This window comes from Schistocerca americana, chromosome 3 (assembly GCF_021461395.2).
Source record: "Schistocerca americana isolate TAMUIC-IGC-003095 chromosome 3, iqSchAmer2.1, whole genome shotgun sequence".
Classification (NCBI taxonomy): Eukaryota; Metazoa; Arthropoda; class Insecta; order Orthoptera; family Acrididae; genus Schistocerca; species Schistocerca americana.
In genome coordinates, this window is record NC_060121.1 from 839184228 (window position 1) to 839209278 (window position 25051).

The 25051-nt window shown below is 41.1% G+C and overlaps 1 protein-coding gene across 1 annotated transcript in view; it reads left to right on the forward strand.

Moving 5' to 3' along the window:
- Window positions 1-270: 270 nt before the first annotated feature.
- Window positions 271-25051, forward strand: part of LOC124605568 (ATP-dependent DNA helicase 2 subunit 1) — a 172610-nt gene continuing 147829 nt past the window's right edge. Inside the window, exon 1 of the mRNA XM_047137342.1 lies at window positions 271-504. Coding sequence (XP_046993298.1) covers window positions 325-504 — 180 coding nt within the window. The 5' untranslated portion in view covers window positions 271-324. The remainder of the gene's footprint in view (window positions 505-25051) is intronic.

Consider the following 25051-nt stretch of genomic DNA (forward strand, 5'->3'; position numbering starts at 1 on the left):
CCCGTTTCCGTTGTTTTGTGCTGTTGCAGCTAATAAAATTTCACCACGCCCTTTCTTCTGGCTGTTCGACATCTTAACGTTGTAAAATCGCTTTGCCAATTGAAAACATTAACAATAGTACAAATGGTGTACTGGTTGCTATAATACACCGAAGGTCTGTCAAACTACTATTTCCAATAGTGCAGGTCCCCTTAGGTTTACCCCAAAGATTAACTTACTGGCGTAGTGGTTTAGGGGAGTATGTCTTTGATACATAACGCATCATCTTTCCTCAGCGATAAGAAGCGCGTGTTTTTGTTTTGGTGCAAGGTATCGAAACACAAAATGGATGTAACTGCGTTGTTGGAGGAGGTAGATGATAAACTGGACAATGCTTCTGCAGTACATTATGGAGGCACTGATGGCACAATTTTTGTGATAGATTGCACGGACGTCATGTACGAAAAATGTCAATATAATGTCAGTGAACTGAACGGTGAGAAACTGCTCACGATCTGCTTACAGGTACACTTATCTGTTCCTTTGTTTAGTAAGTGAAATAGGTGATGTCATTTGGGTCTGTTCCAGAGGTTTGAATTACAATACTTAAATTTATGCAGTAGATGCATAACATATTTATTTCTACAAACAAACATTTATTTTGATTGAATCTGAAATATCAATATACTGTATACAGATTGATTTGCGTCAATTTGTTCGCCGATTTTGCTTCTGTATCGCCATTTGACATAACAATTATTTGTTTGTGGAGACCACAGTCGCGCAGAATAAGAAAACTTGAGACGTGCAAATACATTAATAAATATTTGGAAACTGGGATTACAGAAGCGTCTGATTCCACCTGTCTGCTTCGACCCATGACATCACCAATATGACGGAACGACCATTCTTAACGCCTCCAATATGGCTCCTGTGACGTCATTACATAATCGACAACAAACACGAAAATACATACTAAACCAACAATCATAGCTCTCTCCAAAAATATAATCAAACTAACGGGAAATTGGGGGGTTTGGGGTAGGGGCAAACGAAATATAAACACATACAGACATGCACCACGAGCCCAAACCATAAAAACGACGACCTAAAAACACCACAAAATTCCGCTACACTTACAATATCGACAGGAATCAGTCACTTTCCTGCACCTATAGAGCTCAACCACGATTGTCGATACAACAAAATAAGAACCAGCTACTCCACAAATCATATTCACACCGCAACTATCTATACCACAAAACCAGCACGTAGAACAACAACAATTGGAATAGGACTTCCCTTGACCTATATAGGTCAGCAGCAACTCACGATACCAAAACACACACAGTTACGTCAAATTGGAATTGGTCACTTCTCATGACCTATACAACTCAGATACAAAAAACTTAAATTGAGTACTTCCACTAAAATACATAAATCAACCACAAGTGCCGATACCAAAGCATCAACCAACAACACATGCAGTAAATAACACCAACCCAACAACACACACAAACCCGACCAAACATCATAACACGTGAACAATAGACAAAAAAAACGACTACTTACCATAAAAAAGTTCCAGCGCTACACGCTAACCCCCCAACTCGCATATTCTGGTTGGATACGCCGCATTTCACTATCTCCGTCACAAGCCCAAAAAGTTGCAGAAACTTAATGATGGACAACATGTCATCCCCCGTTTCAGCCTGCATACACGCACTATTAAACTTAGCAGTCACATCCATAACTAACAAAAGAAACCATAAATTTAATTAAAGACTTACCGCGCGACAAACAGCAAACCAATAACATCAAACAACAGCGCAATAACGTAAACCGACTTACCGCGTGACAAACAGCAAACCAATAACATCAAACGACAGCGCAATAACGTAAACACAATGGAAACTTAATTCTTAACTCACTGAAACTAATTTCCGTTCTTCTACAACAGTCACGACCGATAAATGCACATTTCAAGCACTGCCACCCAAATGACCCCAATGCACCACATAACACGTGGACTATACACACAGCACCAGAAGACACCAGCAACTGCAGCAAGACGACATCTACAAATACAACACACTCATAAACTAAACTCCGTGCCATCATGACATCACACAACACCCTTACGTCATGGGTCAAAGCTGACGGGTGGGATCGGATGCCTCCAATGACCCTTGCAAAATATAATCGTGAAGTAAGAAAGTACTGCTAATTGAAACGTTTCCCTTTTCAACTCTCTGTTGGATACAAAACCTTAGACATTTTGTCTTTTTGTTTATTGAGGCTTTTTAGTCGTGATGCACTGAACTGTAGTGTACCTCGATATCTACACTCATGCTCATAAATTATGGATAATTGCAGAATGTGGTGCCATACAATGTGGCACTACACAAAACTGGCGCTAATAGCATAGGCACATAGAGAACACACAATACACAGATTTGTAAGCCTACGGTATTGGTGATAAATTGAGAAAACCATCCCAAAACACATGTGCTACAAAACGCCACTGTTTCCTGTGCATGTAGCCCGACATCGATGTGGGATGTGATCACCATGCACGTTTACACAGGCCGCACAACGGGTTGGCATACCCTGGATCAGTTGGTCGAGCAGCTGCTGGGGTATAGCCTCCCATTCTTGCACCAGTGCTTGTCGGAGCTCCTGAAGTGTCCTTGGGGTTTGAAAATGTGCAGCGATAAGTCGACCGAAAGCATCCCAGACTTGCTCGATGGGGTTTAGGTCTGGAGAACAAGCAGGCCACTCCATTCCCGTGATATCTTCTGTTTCAAGGTACTCCTCCACAGTGGCAGCTCGGTGGGGCTGTGCATTATCATCCATCAAGAGGAAGGTGGGACCCACTGCACCCCTGCACTGGTGCAAAATGACGTCCCGACACACGCGACCTGTTACAGTTCCTCTGTCAAAGACATGCAGGGGTATATGTGCACCAATCATAATACCACCCCACACCATCAAACCACGACCTCTATGCAGGTCCCATTCAAGGACATTAAGGGGTTGGTATCTGGTTCCTGGTTCACGCCAGATGAAAACCTGATGAGAATCACTGTTCAGACTATACCTAGACTTGTCCGTGAACATAACCTGGGACCACTGTTCCAATGACCATGTACTATGTTCTTGACACCAGGCTTTACATGCTCTCCTGTGACCAGGGGTCAGTGGAATGCACCTTGCGGGTCTCCAAGCAAATAAACCATGTCTGTTCAGTCGTCTGTAGACTGTGTGCTGGAGACAACTGTTCCAGTGGCTGTGGTAAGGTCCCGAGCAACACTACCTCCAGTACTCCTTGGCTGTATGCGGGCACTGATGGTGACATTTCGGTCTTCTTGTGGTGTTGTACACTGTGGACGTCCCATACAGTAGTGCCTGGACACGTTTCCTGTCTGCTGGAATCATTGCCACAATCTTGAGATGTGTTGTACACTGTGGACGTCCCATACTGTAGTGCCTGGACACGTTTCCTGTCTGCTGGAATCATTGCCATAATCTTGAGATCACACTTTGTGGCCCGTGCTACGACCTGCTGTGTTTGACCAGCCTCCAGTCGCCCTAATCTTCTATCCCTCATAACGTCATCAATATGTGTTCTTTGAGCCATTTTCAACACACAGTCACCATTAGCACATCTGAAAACGACTGCACACTTACTCGCTGCACTGTATTCTGACATGCACCAACACACCTCTGCGTATGTGGACTGCTGCCAGCGCCACTGTGCGACGACCGCAGGTCAAATGCACCGTATGGTCATACCCCGAGGTGATTTAAACCCGCAAACTACCCACCAGAGCGTTGTTTCACCATGTATCAGCATTATCCGTAATTTATGAGCATGAGTGTAGATTTGGAAGTGACAGTGTGGTTGTCAGTTGGTGAAGTAGTATTGAACACATCACTTAATCAGCAGTCTTAGTTATGAAAATGGAGTTAAGTAGTGGTTTGTCTCTAGCGTTTTGCCGACATTGTCAGTCAGAGCAAGCAGGTAGTATTGGCAGATTCAGTGTTTATACAAAAAAATCTAACTTTGCTACATAATCTTAAACTGGTCTCAGAAGTTAGAATCTAAGCTGGGCCACTGCATATAAAATCCAGCAAAGGTTTAGAAGGAAGATTACTGTTTAACAACCCAGTAGTGACGTGGCCATCAGCCTTGGAGCATATGCTCGAACTGAGGAGGGAAATTGGCCACACCCTTTCAAAGGAATGAGTCAGGCATTTGTCTTAGGCTACCTGCGGGGTAATAGAGAGAGGCTAAGTTTCAGTAGCTTGACAGAGATTTTAACTGCAAATCTCCTGAGTTTGTTACCATTGTACCATCTCACTCTGTTTTGAGGCATGGACCTCACAGTGTCAAAAATATTTATTACCTTTGTTTATTGTAAGTGCTTATGAGGTAAATAAGAAATACAAAATTACTTATTCTTTTGATGCATAGATCTCAAGTATGAGAGACAATGATCTTCATGACTTCAAAAGTTCTGATGTCATTGTGAATGTCTTGGTTCAGACTTAAATTTAATGTGGGATAACACAATAGTGCTGTAACATTTGTCTGATTTTACTTAAACCCATAGATTTTGCTAAACCTCAATATCCTTACACACACTCAGTCACTCTGCATGACCAAAAAATGTGACACACCCAGAGTAAATTGTCGGATGTGGATAGTGTATTAATATCGTTCATGTTTAGTGTTGTTACCAGGCCTGATTGAGTATATAAGGGACGTGAACAGTGTCAGATGTTGTGTGGTTGCCGTGAAGGACATGGAGATGTCCTGTATGCCGTGAGACAGCGTTATCAGCACTTGAAGGAGTTTGAAAGCAGCTTCATTGTGGATCTCCATTTGGTTGTCTGATTGAATTGTGCAATAACCAGATTTGTGGGAACTTGAGGGCAGGCATACTTGTTGTCAAGTATTGTCGGTTTACTGTTTGCAACATTTAGTATCATCCCCCATCACTGATTGCAGACCAGAAGTAGTCAGACTAGGGAATTACTGTCCCATTCTCAGGCTGCCATTAACGTGATACGAACAACTGCATTTGGAGTGGCGCCTTGATAGGGAAGCATTGACTGCTTGTGAATAGATCACATTGTGTTCAGTGATGAATTACAGTCCTGCACTGTTCTGGATGACCGTTGTTGACAAGTATGGCGGTGAACTGGGGGAGAGGTTCCATTCTTCCATTAATTTGGAGAGGCACAGCAGTGTTACTCCTGGCATCGTGGTGTGGGAAGCCATCAGGTATGACTTTATGCCACAACTGGTAATGATTGTGCAAATTCTGACAGCACAACGGTATGTCACGAAGCCCCATGTGCTAGCTTTCATGCAACAGTGTAATCACATCATTTTTGAACAGGGCAGTGGTCTGAATTTATGGTTGAGAAATAGTCGTTCTCCATTGTTGTTATTCTGCTTTTTTTAAACTATTTTTCATGTTATCAACCAAGTTCATTTCATTGTGTATTGTACACTGGTAAAAATCAAACAAAGTAGTACATTTGTTAAGGCACTGGCCTCTGATTTGGGAGGATAAAAGTTTGTGCTCTGTTTGGTCATCCTTATTTAAATTTCTCATGGGTTTTGTGAATCGTTTCAGACAAATGCTGAAATGATTTCTTCAACGATTTTACAACCATCCACTTTATCCCATCTTTGTTTACACATGTGTACATGTATGTGCCTGCTCATATGACTGTTTTTTCTATATGTTAAGCTGGAAAATTCTCTGTCATTGTAAAATAGTTGCCTTGCTGAATAAATTGCTATACTACAGGCCTGTATCACTAACTTGGCTGTTCTTGGATTTAATGCCTTTTTACATTTAGCATTTGAAATGCTCAGAGTACTCTTTTCCGTAACCAATTTTTTAATTGGATGGGCATGTAGTTTGAAGAGCCAAATGTTTTATATATTATTAACACTCCAACTCATTGGCAAGGGAATGGTACCATTATTCCCTCCCCTCTCTTCCCCAACCCCATTTATTCATTCACGCATTGTGTTAATGTAAGTATCATAATGAAGGAGATCTTTCAGGGATATGTAAAGAGTCAAGTAATAGCTTAACAGGTAAAAGCAACCACTGCTGGCTTCTTCCGTAAAGTGTAGAAACAACAAATTATAGTCAACACTAGTCTTCTCAAAGAGATAATTGCATTAATTACTAGTAGATTACTTTATATGTGTGTGTGTGTGTGTGTGTGTGTGTGTGTGTGTGTGTGTGTGTGTGTTTTACGAAGAAAGTACTCCACCTGTTGTACCATTTTTTGAGGTTTTCATCTCATACTTCTAAAAAAGCATTTTTGTTATTTACATAAACTTCTACCAGATGTCACGATATTGTCTTGCAGAAGTTCAAATATTATGGTACTGAGCCATTCCAAATAAAATCAACATCCTGTAAATTAAAATTTTACATCACCATGTTAGATTTTGCTAAAATTTGGTATACTCATAGTGGGTGCTGAGACTAAGACAAATACCAAATTACAATTTTTATCTCAAACTATTTCTGAAATATTTTCCAAAACTGGCCAAAAAGCATGATTTTTTGTAATTGCTGTAGGAGCTGGCCTAATTGGCAGAGAAATTTTGACAGCTGGGGAAGGTGGGTCATTTAGCTGCACATTTAATGATCCTTCCAGTAATTTGCAACATGACATAGGCTCTAATTAAGACTCTTTTCAAAATACAAATTGAAATCTTGATTTAATTTTTTTCTGAAAAGTGTGTAATTTAAAATTTCCATAAATACTTAGTAATGTTGTAAATCACATCGCAAAATATAGATATAGGATGATGAAGTGTCCAGTGTTAAAAAAAATTCCTAACTCCTATTTTTCAGTAATAGTCCCATTTTGATAAGCCTACCTTTAACAAATGGGAATTTGATTAAAATATGTGGAAAAATAACTAAAAATCATCTTCTTGAAACAAAACCAGTCAGCATATTGTATAATTAAATTAAGTTGATTGCTTACTTTAATTTTATACAGTTTAAACTGGCAGCCTATTAATTGGTAAAACAAAAATATTAGACATGAGACCTGTAACTATGAATTAAAAGCAGGTATGAAAAATGTGTAATTATTAATGTAATAGTTCTGGTCCAAACAGATTAATCAGACTGTACATTTCATTTCATACAATTAAGCCAGAGTATGCCAGGCTGCACAAATTGGTTCTTGTCCATGCATGCTCACCGTGAACAAGTTGAAATAAGCACAGTCTGCCTGTAGCCATGCGCTTGCTGTCTGTACAATCATTCAGTGACTAAAGCCTTTGTGGAGAGGGTGTATTCTGTATTGTTTCTGTCTGAGGAGGATAATTAAACTTTCTATATTAGTGTTCCTAAGTCATTGTAATGCACCATGGTGTTAGTGTAAAGCGGTTATTACCCTATGTTGAAAAATTTTTATCTAACATATTTTAGTGGAACTTGGTTTTTTTAATAGTGCAGTTACAAGTGAAATTGTAAACTGAAGGAGTGTTTTTTGTATCAATATGGAACATAGTAACAAGCGCGGTGTCGAAATCAAATAATTGTATTAGAGACAGAAAAAAGCTAAGATTTGTCACAGCTTGGATGCCAGACTTATTGCCACAAATACCTAAAGAATCCGTGATTTATGATGAATGAAGAAAAGAGGTAACGATGTTGATAAATACAGAGCTAATCAGTGATCAAAATGCCGAAGATGAAGATTCTTCTGCATCGAAGGTAATCATCGCAGTCAAAGACCCAGACTTCACTACAACTTCAGTGTTCGTTTCAACACTTAACACATTACTTCAAGAACTATGTGAGTCCCCATTTGATAAGATAAAAATAATATCTAAGCACTATGTTAAATTAAAAGTGGAAAAAAAACTCCTCATCAGTGAACATAAACTTTCTGTTGCTGGTGAAAATTCATTGTCTGATAACGATATCAATCTTGACACATCTGTTCCAAATTCTCAGAACTAACTTATTTAATTCCACAAGTAGGACAAAATCTCTAATGAGTATTAGAAATTTATCAGAAAAGTGGAGTATCAGGAACATAATGAGCAAATTTAGTGCTCCTAATTACATTATTCGACAGTTCAAAAAAATTTTGAAAGAAAAAGACTCTGTGGAAGGTCAAAACGAAAAACCAGGGAAATATTTACCAGTAGAAACTGTCAAAATTGTACATTCATTTTGTGAAAACAATGAAGTGCTGACCAGTGCCAGGTATTGAAGATTGCCCAACTGTTACAGAACAAAATGGAAATAAAACAAAAATATGAAAAAGACTTATTTTGGGCAACCTTAAAGAAGCTTACAAATGTTTCAAACATGAATTTCCTAACATAAAAATAGGTTCCTCTAAATTTGCTGTTTTTACACTAAAACATTATGTATTAGCTGGACATAGTGGCACGCACTCTGCTTGTGTATGCACAGCTCACCAAAACATAAAATTTATGATAGGAAACACTAAACTGAAGACAGTAACAAATGGCAACTTAAACAATTACTTGTGCTAAAAAAAATGCTTTGCAACCCGTAATTAGTCGATTGCAAAATGGGAAAAGCGAATATTGCCTAGGAGAAACTGTATGTAATTTTTACAAAACACTCTTGATAAAAACTTTATTGGACAAGTTCATTTCCACCAGTGGGAGTCAGATGACTACTGTAATCTGGAAATCGTACAGATAAGTTCTGAAGAATTTATAAATTTATTCTGTAGTAATCAAATGAGTTCTTTGCCAAGCAACAAAGAGCATTCCTTAACTCCACAAAAGAAAATCTCAGTGCCTCAGAATTTGTTGTTATATGTGATTTTTCAGAAAATTATAGTGTAGTTCTACAGCATGAAGCTCAGAGTTATCACTGGACAATCCAACAGATTACTATACATCTTTTTGTTATATATTACAAACAGGGAGGCAAAATTGGGCATGTGAGCTTTGTCATTGTTTCTGATTGTCTAGATCGCATTCAAGAGCGTGATGGTTCAAACCCGGTTTCGGCCATCCTGGTTAGGTTTTCTGTGATTTCTGTAAATCGCTTCAGGCAAATGCCAGGATAGTTCCTTTGGAAGGACGGGGCCTATTTCCTTCCCCATTCTTCTCTAACCCGAGCTTGTGCTCTGTCTCTAATGACCTTGTTGTCGGCGGGGCATTAATCACTAAAGTCCTCCTCCGATTGCCTAGAGCACAATACAGCTTCTGTTTACACGTTTCAAAAGAAGCTAATTTTGTATCAAACAAGTAAATTACGAAAGCTTCCCAAAAAAGATTTACTGTTTTTCAGACAGTTTTCTGCTCAATACAAATCTAAGAAAAACTTTCTGGACCTTTGCTTTCATAAGGAAAGACTTCAAAATAAAAGTCAAGTGGCACTTTTCAACAACAGCATATAGAAAATGGCCTTGCTATTGAGTAGGGGATTCCTTTAAGAGATTGGCAGTTTGTGCACGTTTGCAAAGGCCGTGTCACAACCAGATCCAAACCTCTTGAGATCTACGAGGGCCGTTCAGAAAGTAACCTCCGGTTGATTTAAAAAAATACACCAAGTTAAATAAAAATATTTTAATATATACATCTTACAACTACATCTTTGCGCTATTTTTCTACATAGTCTCCATAGCGATTGAGGCACTTACCGTATCTCTTCACAAGCTTTGAAATTCCTTCTGCATAAAAATCACCCGCTTGTGCCTGGAGCCAGCCTGTGACCGCATCTTTGAGCTCTTCGTTGTCATCAAACCGCTGTGACCCGAGCCATTTCTTCAAATGCATGAAGAGGTGATAATCACTTGGCGCCAGGTCTGGGCTGTAAGGTGGATGGTTGATAACGTCCCACTTGAAGGACTCAAGAAGGGCCGTTGTTCTGCGAGCAGAGTGAGGACGGGCGTTATCGTGCAAAAAAATGATACCGGAAGTCAGCATACCACGGCATTTGTTCTGTATAGCCCGTCGTAACTTTTTTATTGTTTCACAGTACACGTCTTGATTAATGGTCGTACCACGTTCCATGAATTCAACCAACAACACCCCTTTGGCATCCCAAAACACCGTTGCCATCAGTTTTCTGGCAGAAAAATCTTGCAAGGCTTTTCTTGGTTTGGTAGGCGAATTTGAATGTGCCCACATCTTTGATTGTTCTTTTGTCTCAGGGTTCACGTACTTAATCCAGGTTTCGTCACCGGTCACGATTCTGTTTAACAATGGTTCTCCTTCGTCCTCATAACGTGACAGAAAGTCTAATGCAGAGGCCATTCTTTGAGCTTTGTGGTGGTCGGTAAGAATTTTGGGCACCCATCGTGCACAGAACTTACGGTAACCCAATCTTGCTGTCACTATCTCGTACAAGAGAGTCTTAGAAATCTGTGGAAAACCAGTAGACAACTCCGACATTGAGAAACGTTGATTTTCACGAACTTTTGCATCAACTGTCTGAACGAGTTCGTCAGTCACCAATGATGGTCTACCACTCCTCTCTTCATCATGAACATTTTCTCGTCCACTTTTAAATAAACGTACCCATTCACGGACAACTCCTTCAATCATAACTCTTGGTCCGTACACGGCACAAAGCTCACGATGAATAGCTGCTGCAGAATATCCTTTGGCTGTAAAAAACCTTATGACAGCACGCACTTCACATTTGGTGGGGTTTTCTATTGCAGCACACATTTCAAACTGCCACAAAAACTAAACTAGCGCAGGTACGACGTTCACTCGACCACGGCTTGATGCCGACTGACCTGTTGAGTGCGTGAACGCACAGATGGCGTCGCTACTCCGCCCACAACCCGCACTGTGACCAATCGGAGGTTACTTTCTGAACTGCCCTCGTATTTGAGTGGGCAGTAGATAACATACCGAAAATAAATTTTGCCTGTTGCACTCAAGAAGATTACGCTGCTTCAGAAATGTTCTTAAAAAGCCAGGATGGAGAATCATGGGCAATCAAAAGAGCCCAGCAATTTCATGCATTCATCCCCAACACTACATCAAAATTATTAGAAAAGCTCTTTTTACACGATGTGCAGGATTGGGAGACAGAGGTGACTACATCACTGGATAAATTGAAGTTACAATACATAGCAGGTTATGTCACCACAGTGTATGACAGAAACTAGTGGCTTGGTACATTTTAGAAAAAAATTAAGAACTTGGTGAAGTGAAAATAACTTTTCTTAATCCATGTGGACTAGCTGCATCATTCTCCTGTCTTACACTTGTGGATGCCCTTTGGGTGTCAGTTGTGGATTTTCTGCCAGAAAGTTTCTTATTGATAGTTGTTTAAAAATTAATGTTAGTACATATTGTCTTACATGTAGCTATATATAGATATCTGTTATTCAAAAACAAGCGTCATGTCTTTAATTTTTGTGTATTTAATAGTTCTGGCCCAAGCCTTGTGCACCAGAAGTATTACCGGCATATAAATACTTACACGTTTTTCATACCTTATTTAGGTTTGTAGTTACTGGTCCATTGTTCAATATATTTGTTTTACCAGTTAGTAGGCTATTAGTCTGAATTTTATAAAATTAAAGTAAGCAATCAACTCAATTTAATTATAGAATATGCTGATAAGCTTGGTTTTAAGATGATGATATTTTGATATTTTTAGTTTTTTAGGTACCGTTCTGTATATTTAAATTAAATTCTTATTCGTTAAAGGTAGATTTAGTCAAAATGTAGCTATTAGTGAGAAACAAGAGTCAGAAATAATTTTGTTTAATGATGAACCCACCATCATCCCATTTTTATACTTTACCACGTGACTTATAACAGTACTAAATATTTATGGAAATGTTTTGAAAATTTTAACTTGTATACTTCCTGGAAAAAAATTGAATCAAAGTTGCCGGTTGTATTTTGAAAAAAATCTTAATTAGAACCTATGTTGTGTTGTATATCACTGGAAGGAGTATAAAAAATACTGCAGAATGACTTCTTTTCCAACTGTCCAGATCAGTTAGGACAGCACGTGGAGCGATTTTTAAAGAAGTCCATTTATGCTTTTTTGGCCAGTTTTTGAAAATTTCATGTAGCAATAGATCAAAAATGGTTTGAGATTTAAAAAATGAAATTTGATATTTTTCTTAAACCCACTATGAGTATACCAAATTTTAGCAAAATCGAAAATGGTGGGGTAAGTTGGTGTGACATGGAATGGACCTATCAGAGATCTTGCTTGTAACTGTTTTGCATCGTACCTAAAAGAATGTAGAGTGTTGCATTATGAAACAGGGATTATATACAATGAAACAGCATTATTCTGGATACTACAGGTCGATACTGGATCTGCACTTGTTCTTGATATATACAGTTATCTTCCATCATATATCCAAGAAACATGAATAGATCTCTTTGTTGTGGATGCTGGTACTATAATCAAACACAGAAAATCTAAATAATATTTACATGAAAATTATAAACTGGTTCTCTGCAAACAGGCTGTCTCTGAATTTAAATAAAACCAATATTTTAAGTTTGGGGCTGCACAATGCCTGACCGTACCATTAGAAACAATGTGTGGTGGTAAACCAATTAATGAGGTAGAATATTCTAAATTCGTAGGTGTTTATATCAATAAGAACATGAACGTGAAGTCACACATTACAGTTCTTCTTAAATGTGTAAGCCCAGCAAATTTTACAACTAAATCTGCTAAGACAAGCATTGTATATGACAATCTATTCACATCCGTAGTATCAGTGATTTGATGTCATGATCTGTGGTCACCAATTCTCTGTTAATTTATTTGTTCGTTTGTTTATTCAGTCATCTATCGATCCATGCATTGTCTTACAGTGCCGTAGGACTTCTCATCATAATACAATGAAAATAAACAACACAAATATATATAAATACACACAGAATATGTATGTATGCTTTTAAACAGTGGAAAATCCAGGATGGAATAATGACAATATTATGAAAAGGATAGATTGCTACTCACCATATAGTGGAAATGTTGAGCTGCAGACAGGCACAACAAAAAGACTACTAAACATGTAAGTTTCCGGCCGAAAGCTTACGTGTTCAGTAGTTTTTTTTGTTTGGCTTGTCTGCCACTCACCATTTCGGCCATATGAGGAGTAGCAATCTATCTGTTTCATAATACTGTAAGTATGCTTTTTTGGGTGGGGATAGGACAGTTGGTCAGCTGTGTCCTTACCAATATTTGCCTGAAATTATTTAGAAAAAACCTAAATCGGGATGACCAGACAGAGCAAACTCCATCCTCCTGAATATGAAGTCAGTGTCTTAACAACTTCATGGCTTCATTCAGTTGGTCTTTATTGAACAATGTTCTTTGATATAAAATCAGTTTTCTGCAGATAACTTATATTATAAAAGTAATATTCCTCTTTATCGCTGCACACATCAATACTACCCGCTGCTGGCTCCTGAGCCATGAAGATGCTGCTGTGGCCCTTGCACTGACTCCAGGACCATAAACATGCCACTATATTTTATGTATGTCTTCATATCCTCCCCCTAGTCCACCTGGAAAAACTGATTCTGCATCCCCCAGTGATGAGTAATATGTGAGATGTTGAACTCAGGAGAATGACAAGATGTTACTGTCATGCATTATGGATCTTGGCACATGACTTCCTTGTAAAATAGTTACATTTTGATTGCCTGGGGAATTTCATCTCAAATCATACAGGTCAAGATCGAATTTCAAAATTTGCGGAAAAAAATTTATGTTGAAGTTCCACATGATACCTCTCCGAAACTACAATATTTTGATTTTCTGCTGATTTGTTACATACCTATCTAATTTTTAACTTTTGTGAATTTCAAAATTATATTTTGAAAATATGTATAGTCATAGGATGTTAACTGACTTGAGAAATGATGAAGTGGAAGTACTGCTAACTGTCAGCTATGAAATTAATGCATGAAATTCTTAAACTGTCAAAATATTTGTACATAAAGGTGAAAGAATCTGAAATTTTTGGTTATTTAGAAATTATTTTCTCCAAAACATCCATCCTAAATGTCCTAAAATTCCATGGTACGTTAGTTGAGTATTGTACTTAGGGAATGAACAATCAGAAATTTTGTCTGTACAAAATGTGAGAAATTTTTTAGGTAGACGTAGCTCTACTCTCACGGTCAAAAAATCATGAACACTTACATATATAAATTTATCTCTGATTTTAAGTAAATGTCACGCAAAACTGGTATTTCTGCATCAAAATAATTACATTACAACATTATAAGTGAGTGGTAAAACAATTCATAATTTTGTTCCTTAGCATTTTATAACAAAAATGTGATATAAAATATTTATACCCATTTTTCTTTTTATGATGTTATTCACAAATTTCAATGTCTTCTGTCATGATTTTACCTCGCCTCATGACTTTCCATGAATTAAAATTGCCTACAATGTAACAGTCAGCAGTGCACTGTTGGAAAAAGTAATTTATTTTATTTTTTATTTATTTATTTTTTTTCATCTGCTTCTCATTGAACTTGTATAGCCAAGCTGAATTTACACATGGACAAGGATGATCCAACAAGAGCAGTACTTGGAAAATGGGAACTACAATTTTGATGAGGCTATTTGAAAGCATTAGCAGGACCATGAGGCGTCATAAAGGAGACAGTTATATCTTGCAGCTCATGAGAGACACTTGGTATCTATTCCACCAACCACTGATTGTCATATGAGTGTTGGAACTTTAATATTGGCAGCTATTTATTTACAGCTCGTACAAAATAGATACGAGTTTCAAAGTTTTACTGACCTTCAAAGTAGCCACCGGAATTGTGTATAACCCATTGCCAGTGATGTGTGGAAGTCGCGGGATACTCTTAGCAGTGCCAGTTGTGTTGACAGTTTGAGCGGCATGGTCTATTGCCTGACGAATTTGAAGCAGTTCTGAAGCGAATGCTGTGAAGTGTTTCCTTCAGTTTAGAAATTGAGTTGAACTCACGAGGGCTTAAGTCATGGGAGTGCAGTAGGTGGTATAGCACTTAGCAGCCCCATCAGTCAAACAAATCAGTAACAGCTTGCACTGTACGTGCTTGACCATTGTCCTGCAAAATGATGGTCAGGTCCTGCAGAAAATGTCATCACTTCTGTCTCTATGCTGTTCATTTTTGGAATACAACCTATGACCAGCTTAGAGACAGAAGTGATGACACTTTCTGCAGGACCTGGCGATCATTTTGCAGGACAATGCTCAAGCACGTACAGTTCAAGCTGTTACTGATTTGTTTGACTGATGGGGCTGCTAAATGCTATACAACCTACTGCAGTCCCGTGACTTAAGCCCTCGTGAGTTCAACTCAGTTTCTAAACTGAAGGAAACACTTCACAGCATTCGCTTCAGAACTGCTTCAGATTCGTCACGCAATAGACCTCACCGCTCAAACTGTCAACACAACTGGCACTGCTAAGAGTATCCTACAACTTCCACACTGCTGGCAACGGGTTATACACAATGCTGGTGACTACTTTGAAGGTCAGTAAAACTTTGAAACACATATATATTTTCTACGAGCTGTAAATAAATAGTTGCCACTATTAAAGTTCCAAACCTCGTACACATAAGAAATAAAGTGGTTCACTACAAAGTCTTCTAATGAATACTACGGTCTGTGCATTTCACACACACTAACAGGGTGCATTTCGTGGAGAACCATTCTTGCAGTGTATTTGCCACCCCGGGATGCTATCCAGTAGTGACTTCATTGAGTTTCTACCACGTGCTTCATAGCAGACCACTTTTCTCTCTCTCTCATTTAAACAGAATTTTCTTAATGTACTTTCATTTAGAATTAAGAGTTGCATGTTTGTTACTAATGTTGATATGGTGTCTACAAATCCAGTATAGCAACAACAGCTTCACACTGGAGATTAAATCTTGTTGCAAGATGTTTACAGAGACCTCCTACCCCATCATATGCACTTTTTCCATGATCTGTTGCTGAAACTATCCATTTTTTGTCTTAATTCCTGTACTACAGTGTTGACAAAGCTCACAAAGCTGAAAGTGGTTTCTAAAATGAGATGCTGCACCATCAGTCACATACACTTGTTTAGGAAATACATGGCCTCTGGATGATGTGTCACCAATTATCATGCTGACAGCATAGCATGCTTGTGTCTGTCATGAATGAGATCATCACAGACAATAGCAAAATAGTGTGACATTCCAAGGAAGTGAGCAACACATGTGTATATTGATACCTCTGATGTGTGCCAGTGGTAACTTTCAATTTTGCTCTGCAAAGCTACAAACCAGTTCCAGCAAAGTCAAAATGAAGAACACGTGTCAGTATTCTGGGATTTGGCTGATTTTAGTTCTGCTATGGCCTGACTCTGAATCCCCTGGATATGATGGTGAGCTATTCCTTTCAAGACCCAATGCCTAACCCCTGTAATGAAGTTCTCTGGCTCTACTATCTTCTTCGTCAACTCTCCTCCCTCCCCCCCCCCCCGCCCCCCCCCCCCCCCACACAATGCATAGGTTATGTTATTGTCAGTGCCCTAAAGGTGTAATGCTTCAACAGTCATTATTTCAGCACAAGGACACATTGCACACTCCTACAACCAACATTTATCTTGCAGCTCTTGACGTATACACAAAAGCGATCCATCTCTGTGTACGTCCTTTCTGTGACACTGCTTATGGCGAAACAGACAAGTTTCGGATTAGTGCAGTAAATACATGTGCTTACTTCCTTCATTGGCTGGTATTTTACCCATTTTGGTTGTAAGGAGAAGAATTTTGTGAGACCAATTTTTAAATTCAGTTTCTCCTTTTTCATTAGGAGATATGCTTCTCTTATTGATCTTGTCATATATCTTTTTACCTTTTTCACCGTTTTCACTAACAGAGATAACATCCGCCCAGTTGGGACTGTGCCTACTGCAATCTTTGTCATCACTTAGGTAATATTCCAGAGCTACAGTAAGTGTATCATCTTGCAATGGAGGCCCATGAATCTGGGCATGCCCCAAGGCCTTTCTCATTCTTTATTTTATGAGCTTTTGAAATTGTCAATAACTGTACCTTCTCAGTAAAGGTGCTGCTGAGATAGCAGTATTTAGGGTTTGAAACCACACATCACATTTCATGCACATATCACTATCTTCAGGTTCTGCACCAAGTGCATCTGCATTATACACTTCGCAAAGTTTTGAAGATGTTGCTTGTGTAAAACTTGTTTTAATTTCTTCCACTTTTCTTTTTACATACAGTTTTCTCCTTGTGCTTCTTACCTGACCTGGCCATTTAAGGGAGGGTAAAGTTAGCATTTCTGCTAACATTCAATGTGTCAATAACTTCACACCAAGGAATATAAACATCTCAACTGTCTTCTTCAGTTTCATGTTTGGGTGATGGTGATTGTTCAGGTGGGTTGTCACTAAATTTCCTCTTGCGATGAATGTAGCAATTCCTGCACAATGGATATGACACTAATACCATTACTTGAGGACCAAGATATTTCTGCAATACCTCTGACAGATTTCCAGCAACTGTGAAGGGTTTTTAACTTTTCTTAAACACCACCTTCTTGGCTTTTTTCGTAGTCCACACACCTCACTCTTTCACTACTGTATTTCCTCACTGACATTGTCTCTAACAAAAAGTTCAAACCAAGTGCAAAACTCGATGCAGAATGATTTATGTGCAGGTTCTCATTCTTTTGTTATAAACAGAAGAACACTGGAAACAGTGTTGCTAACACGCATATTTTACACTAAAAATTCAGTGATGCAAAATATGCAGAATGTTTGAAAATTTTTAACATTTTACACAAAGATATTACCCACTGTGTTTGTACTGACTACTAACATATTAACCAAACAATGTTTTGTGTAGTTCTGAAAAGTTTTTGGATGAGGGTTTTCGAGTAAATAATTCATAAAAATGCAATTTTTTACATTTTTACTTATGAACATTTACATAATACAAATAGCTGTAGCGGGGAAGATTCTATTTATAATGACATCAGTAGTGTCTGGCAATATGACAGAAAAGGTAGCATTCTCTGACTTTCCAAATTAGAAAAAAAAAATCTGTGGAAAAATTAACTTAAATTTCATATTTTTGTCTTAAATTTGTTGGTTAAATGAAGTCCATTAGTATGCGGTTGTCAACTAAACTTTAACACACTATGAGGGAGCTGTAATGCAAAACATCTGTCAGGTACCCAGTACTTTTTGTTTATATATAATTTTGTAAAATAAATATATATATATATATATATATATATATATATATATATATATAAAAACAAAGATGAGGTGACTTACCGAACAAAAGCGCTGGCAGGTCGATAGACCCACAAACAAACACAAACACACACACAAAATTCAAGCTTTCGCAACAAACTGTTGCCTCATCAGGAAAGAGGGAAGGAGAGGGGAAGACGAAAGGAAGTGGGTTTTAAGGGAGAGGGTAAGGAGTCATTCCAATCCCGGGAGCGGAAAGACTTACCTTAGGGGGAAAAAAGGACAGGTATACACTCGCACACACGCACATATCCATCCACACATACAGACACAAGCAGACATATTTAAAGACAAAGAGTTTGGGCAGAGATGTCAGTCGAGGCAGAAGTGTAGAGGCAAAGAAGTTGTTGAAAGACAGGTGAGGTATGAGTGGCGGCAACTTGAAATTAGCGGAGATTGAGGCCTGGCGGATGACGAGAATAGAGGATATACTGAAGGGCAAGTTCCCATCTCCGGAGTTCGGATAGGTTGGTGTTGGTGGGAAGTATCCAGATAACCCGGACGGTGTAACACTGTGCCAAGATGTGCTGGCTGTGCACCAAGGCATGTTTAGCCACAGGGTGATCCTCATTACCAACAAACACTGTCTGCCTGTGTCCAATCATGCGAATGGACAGTTTGTTGCTGGTCATTCCCACATAGAATGCATCACAGTGTAGGCAGGTCAGTTGGTAAATCACGTGGGTGCTTTCACACGTGGCTCTGCCTCTGATTGTGTACACCTTCCGGGTTACAGGACTGGAGTAGGTGGTGGTGGGAGGGTGCATGGGACAGGTTTTGCATCGGGGGCGGTTACAAGGATAGGAGCCAGAGGGTAGGGAAGGTGGTTTGGGGATTTCATAGGGATGAACTAACAGGTTACGAAGGTTAGGTGGACGGCGGAAAGACACTCTTGGCGGAGTGGGGAGGATTTCATGAAGGATGGACCTCATTTCAGGGCAGGATTTGAGGAAGTCGTATCCCTGCTGGAGAGCCACATTCAGAGTCTGGTCCAGTCCCGGAAAGTATCCTGTCACAAGTGGGGCACTTTTGTGGTTCTTCTGTGGGGGATTCTGGGTTTGAGGGGACGAGGAAGTGGCTCTGGTTATTTGCTTCTGTACCAGGTCGGGAGGGTAGTTGCGGGATGCGAAAGCTGTTTTCAGGTTGTTGGTGTAATGATTCAGGGATTCCGGACTGGAGCAGATTCGTTTGCCACGAAGACCTAGGCTGTAGGGAAGGGACCGTTTGATGTGGAATGGGTGGCAGCTGTCATAATGGAGGTACTGTTGCTTGTTGGTGGGTTTGATGTGGACGGACGTGTGAAGTTGGCCATTGGACAGGTGGAGGTCAACGTCAAGGAAAGTGGCATGGGATTTGGAGTAGGACCAGGTGAAACTGATGGAACCAAAGGAGTTGAGGTTGGAGAGGAAATTCTGGAGTTCTTCTTCACTGTGAGTCCAGATCATGAAGATGTCATCAATAAATCTGTACCAAACTTTGGGTTGGCAGACTTGGGTAACCAAGAAGGCTTCCTCTAAGCGACCCATGAATAGGTTGGCGTACGAGGGGGCCATCCTGGTGCCCATGGCTGTTCCCTTTAATTGTTGGTATGTCTGGCCCTCAAAAGTGAAGAAGTTGTGGGTCAGGATGAAGCTGGCTAAGGTGATGAGGAAAGAGGTTTTAGGTAGGGTGGCAGGTGATCGGCGTGAAAGGAAATGCTCCATCGCAGCGAGGCCCTGGACGTGCGGAATATTAGTGTATAAGGACGTGGCATCAATGGTTACAAGGATGGTTTCCGGGGGTAACAGATTGGGTAAGGATTCCAGGCGTTCAAGGAAGTGGTTGGTGTCCTTGATGAAGGATGGGAGACTGCATGTAATGGGTTGAAGGTGTTGATCTACGTAGGCAGAGATACGTTCTGTGGGGGCTTGGTAACCAGCTACAATGGGGCGGCCGGGATGATTGGGTTTGTGGATTTTAGGAAGAAGGTAGAAGGTAGGGGTGCGGGGTGTCGGTGGGGTCAGGAGGTTGATGGAGTCAGGTGAAAGGTTTTGCAGGGGGCCTAAGGTTCTGAGGATTCCTTGAAGCTCCGCCTGGACATCGGGAATGGGGTTACCTTGGCAAACTTTGTATGTGGTGTTGTCTGAAAGCTGACGCAGTCCCTCAGCCACATACTCCCGACGATCAAGTACCACGGTCGTGGAACCCTTGTCCGCCGGAAGAATGACGATGGATCGGTCAGCCTTCAGATCACGGATAGCCTGGGCTTCAGCAGTGGTGATGTTGGGTGTAGGATTAAGGTTTTTTAAGAAGGATTGAGATGCAAGGCTGGAAGTCAGAAATTCCTGGAAGGTTTGGAGAGGGTGATTTTGAGGAAGAGGAGGTGGGTCCCGCTGTGACGGAGGACGGAACTGTTCCAGGCAGGGTTCAATTTGGATGGTGTCTTGAGGAGTCGGATCATTAGGAGTAGGATTAGGATCATTTTTCTTCGTGGCAAAGTGATACTTCCAGCAGAGAGTACGGGTGTAGGACAGTAAATCTTTGACGAGGGCTGTTTGGTTGAATCTGGGAGTGGGGCTGAAGGTGAGGCCTTTGGATAGGACAGAGGTTTCGGATTGGGAGAGAGGTTCGCCATTATTTCTTCGTCAGACAATTGTTAGCCTCATTTTCATAATCTGCCACCACAATACCACTCCTTTTAATATACTACACGCAGTTTTTTCGAAATTTTCCCGAATTTCTCCGTCCTTTAACGTGTTTTGGCGGCAACACAACCACCTAACCTTTATGCACATCGTTGTCTACCAACCCAAGTCCAACATAGCCCAGCTGTAACCAACACCTTTTCGCCTTTTTTCATTCCAGATCTCCAGTTTCTTTCCGGTTCACCTTTATCTCTCCCCATATATTTTTATTTTCATTTTCATTTCACCCCATGTTACACTTTCCACCTTCTAACACCATGTCACCCTCACAACACCCCCACAATGATCCCATTAAGTTTTATTTACATTCCCTCCGCAAACATGCCTTCGCCCTAGCCAGATTACGCTCGCATATTTTATTTTCTCAGGCTTGTCTGACATTTGGCATTACCCCCAAAGGCCTCACACTCAAAGTTCCCATCTCTGGCTGCAACCCTTCCTTCCATCAGTCCCTATACCAGTTCCAAACTGAACAATCCATTGCCCTCACCCACCTAATCCTTCACCTACACATCAACTCAGCCAATGAACACACCCGTCAACTCCTATCCTTAATAAAAGTCCTTAATCTTTCCTCCCCCACATCCACACCGGCTGTTCAGAGCATCCTCCTACAGGCCAACCGTAAATTAGAACAGCATGCCACCCTCCACCTCAAAAAACTATCCAATCTCCTGGTTTCCCACCTCCGGAAAGGCAACTCACTCATCCTTCACAACCTTTCCAGCAAACCTCAACCTCCTCTCATTGCACACAAACCCAGTCTCTCCCATCTACTCAATCTCCCACTTCCAGCTCCACTCCCTCCAAAACCTCAAAATTCCGATCAACACAATCTGGAACCACAACACCCTAATTCAGTAGTTAACCTTTCCTCCAAACCTCTCTCCCAATCCGAAACCTCTGTCCTATCCAAAGGCCTCACCTTCAGCCCCACTCCCAGATTCAACCAAACAGCCCTCGTCAAAGATTTACTGTCCTACACCCGTACTCTCTGCTGGAAGTATCACTTTGCCACGAAGAAAAATGATCCTAATCCTACTCCTAATGATCCGACTCCTCAAGACACCATCCAAATTGAACCCTGCCTGGAACAGTTCCGTCCTCCGTCACAGCGGGACCCACCTCCTCTTCCTCAAAATCACCCTCTCCAAACCTTCCAGGAATTTCTGACTTCCAGCCTTGCATCTCAATCCTTCTTAAAAAACCTTAATCCTACACCCAACATCACCACTGCTGAAGCCCAGGCTATCCGTGATCTGAAGGCTGACCGATCCATCGTCATTCTTCCGGCGGACAAGGGTTCCACGACCGTGGTACTTGATCGTCGGGAGTATGTGGCTGAGGGACTGCGTCAGCTTTCAGACAACACCACATACAAAGTTTGCCAAGGTAACCCCATTCCCGATGTCCAGGCGGAGCTTCAAGGAATCCTCAGAACCTTAGGCCCCCTGCAAAACCTTTCACCTGACTCCATCAACCTCCTGACCCCACCGACACCCCGCACCCCTACCTTCTACCTTCTTCCTAAAATCCACAAACCCAATCATCCCGGCCGCCCCATTGTAGCTGGTTACCAAGCCCCCACAGAACGTATCTCTGCCTACGTAGATCAACACCTTCAACCCATTACATGCAGTCTCCCATCCTTCATCAAGGACACCAACCACTTCCTTGAACGCCTGGAATCCTTACCCAATCTGTTACCCCCGGAAACCATCCTTGTAACCATTGATGCCACGTCCTTATACACTAATATTCCGCACGTCCAGGGCCTCGCTGCGATGGAGCATTTCCTTTCACGCCGATCACCTGCCACCCTACCTAAAACCTCTTTCCTCATCACCTTAGCCAGCTTCATCCTGACCCACAACTTCTTCACTTTTGAGGGCCAGACATACCAACAATTAAAGGGAACAGCCATGGGCACCAGGATGGCCCCCTCGTACGCCAACCTATTCATGGGTCGCTTAGAGGAAGCCTTCTTGGTTACCCAAGTCTGCCAACCCAAAGTTTGGTACAGATTTATTGATGACATCTTCATGATCTGGACTCACAGTGAAGAAGAACTCCAGAATTTCCTCTCCAACCTCAACTCCTTTGGTTCCATCAGTTTCACCTGGTCCTACTCCAAATCCCATGCCACTTTCCTTGACGTTGACCTTCACCTGTCCAATGGCCAACTTCACACGTCCGTCCACATCAAACCCACCAACAAGCAACAGTACCTCCATTATGACAGCTGCCACCCATTCCACATCAAACGGTCCCTTCCCTACAGCCTAGGTCTTCGTGGCAAACGAATCTGCTCCAGTCCGGAATCCCTGAATCATTACACCAACAACCTGAAAACAGCTTTCGCATCCCGCAACTACCCTCCCGACCTGGTACAGAAGCAAATAACCAGAGCCACTTCCTCGTCCCCTCAAACCCAGAATCCCCCACAGAAGAACCACAAAAGTGCCCCACTTGTGACAGGATACTTTCCGGGACTGGACCAGACTCTGAATGTGGCTCTCCAGCAGGGATACGACTTCCTCAAATCCTGCCCTGAAATGAGGTCCATCCTTCATGAAATCCTCCCCACTCCGCCAAGAGTGTCTTTCCGCCGTCCACCTAACCTTCGTAACCTGTTAGTTCATCCCTATGAAATCCCCAAACCACCTTCCCTACCCTCTGGCTCCTATCCTTGTAACCGCCCCCGATGCAAAACCTGTCCCATGCACCCTCCCACCACCACCTACTCCAGTCCTGTAACCCGGAAGGTGTACACGATCAGAGGCAGAGCCACGTGTGAAAGCACCCACGTGATTTACCAACTGACCTGCCTACACTGTGATGCATTCTATGTGGGAATGACCAGCAACAAACTGTCCATTCGCATGATTGGACACAGGCAGACAGTGTTTGTTGGTAATGAGGATCACCCTGTGGCTAAACATGCCTTGGTGCACAGCCAGCACATCTTGGCACAGTGTTACACCGTCCGGGTTATCTGGATACTTCCCACCAACACCAACCTATCCGAACTCCGGAGATGGGAACTTGCCCTTCAGTATATCCTCTATTCTCGTCATCCGCCAGGCCTCAATCTCCGCTAATTTCAAGTTGCCGCCACTCATACCTCACCTGTCTTTCAACAACTTCTTTGCCTCTACACTTCTGCCTCGACTGACATCTCTGCCCAAACTCTTTGTCTTTAAATATGTCTGCTTGTGTCTGTATGTGTGGATGGATATGTGCGTGTGTGCGAGTGTATACCTGTCCTTTTTTCCCCCTAAGGTAAGTCTTTCCGCTCCCGGGATTGGAATGACTCCTTACCCTCTCCCTTAAAACCCACTTCCTTTCGTCTTCCCCTCTCCTTCCCTCTTTCCTGATGAGGCAACAGTTTGTTGCGAAAGCTTGAATTTTGTGTGTGTGTTTGTGTTTGTTTGTGTGTCTATCGACCTGCCAGCGCTTTTGTTCGGTAAGTCACCTCATCTTTGTTTTTTATATATAATTTTTCCCACGTGGAATGTTTCCTTCCATTATATTGATATCATTAATTTGAATCCAACAATTACGTTTGTTATTGTCACTGTTCCATTTCGAAATCTTTTCTGTCGTCTTATTTTCCTCTTTCTGTTTTTGCCAGTAGTTTCACTTTGCATTCACCTTCTCCTTTTTACCGTAATCTGCTATACTATTTTATCCCGCCTATTTATATACTCAACAATACGTAACCCACTTCCAAACTATAACCAAAAAATTTTTTTGCCGCTTTCAGCACTACCGCCGCTATAATATCCACCGTTTCTAGTTCACAAACAGCTCCTTTCACCTTTTAAACAACCATTTCGGCCAGTTCTAATAACTTTCGCTTTATTTCCATTTCCGTTTTTCCCACATCACCGATCATTTTTAGCTGCTTCCCACAGGTTTTAACGCCATTATTTCTTCGTCAGACAATTGTTAGCCTCATTTTCATAATCTGCCACCACAATACCACTCCTTTTAATATACTACACGCAGTTTTTTCGAAATTTTCCCGAATTTCTCCGTCCTTTAACGTGTTTTGGCGGCAACACAACCACCTAA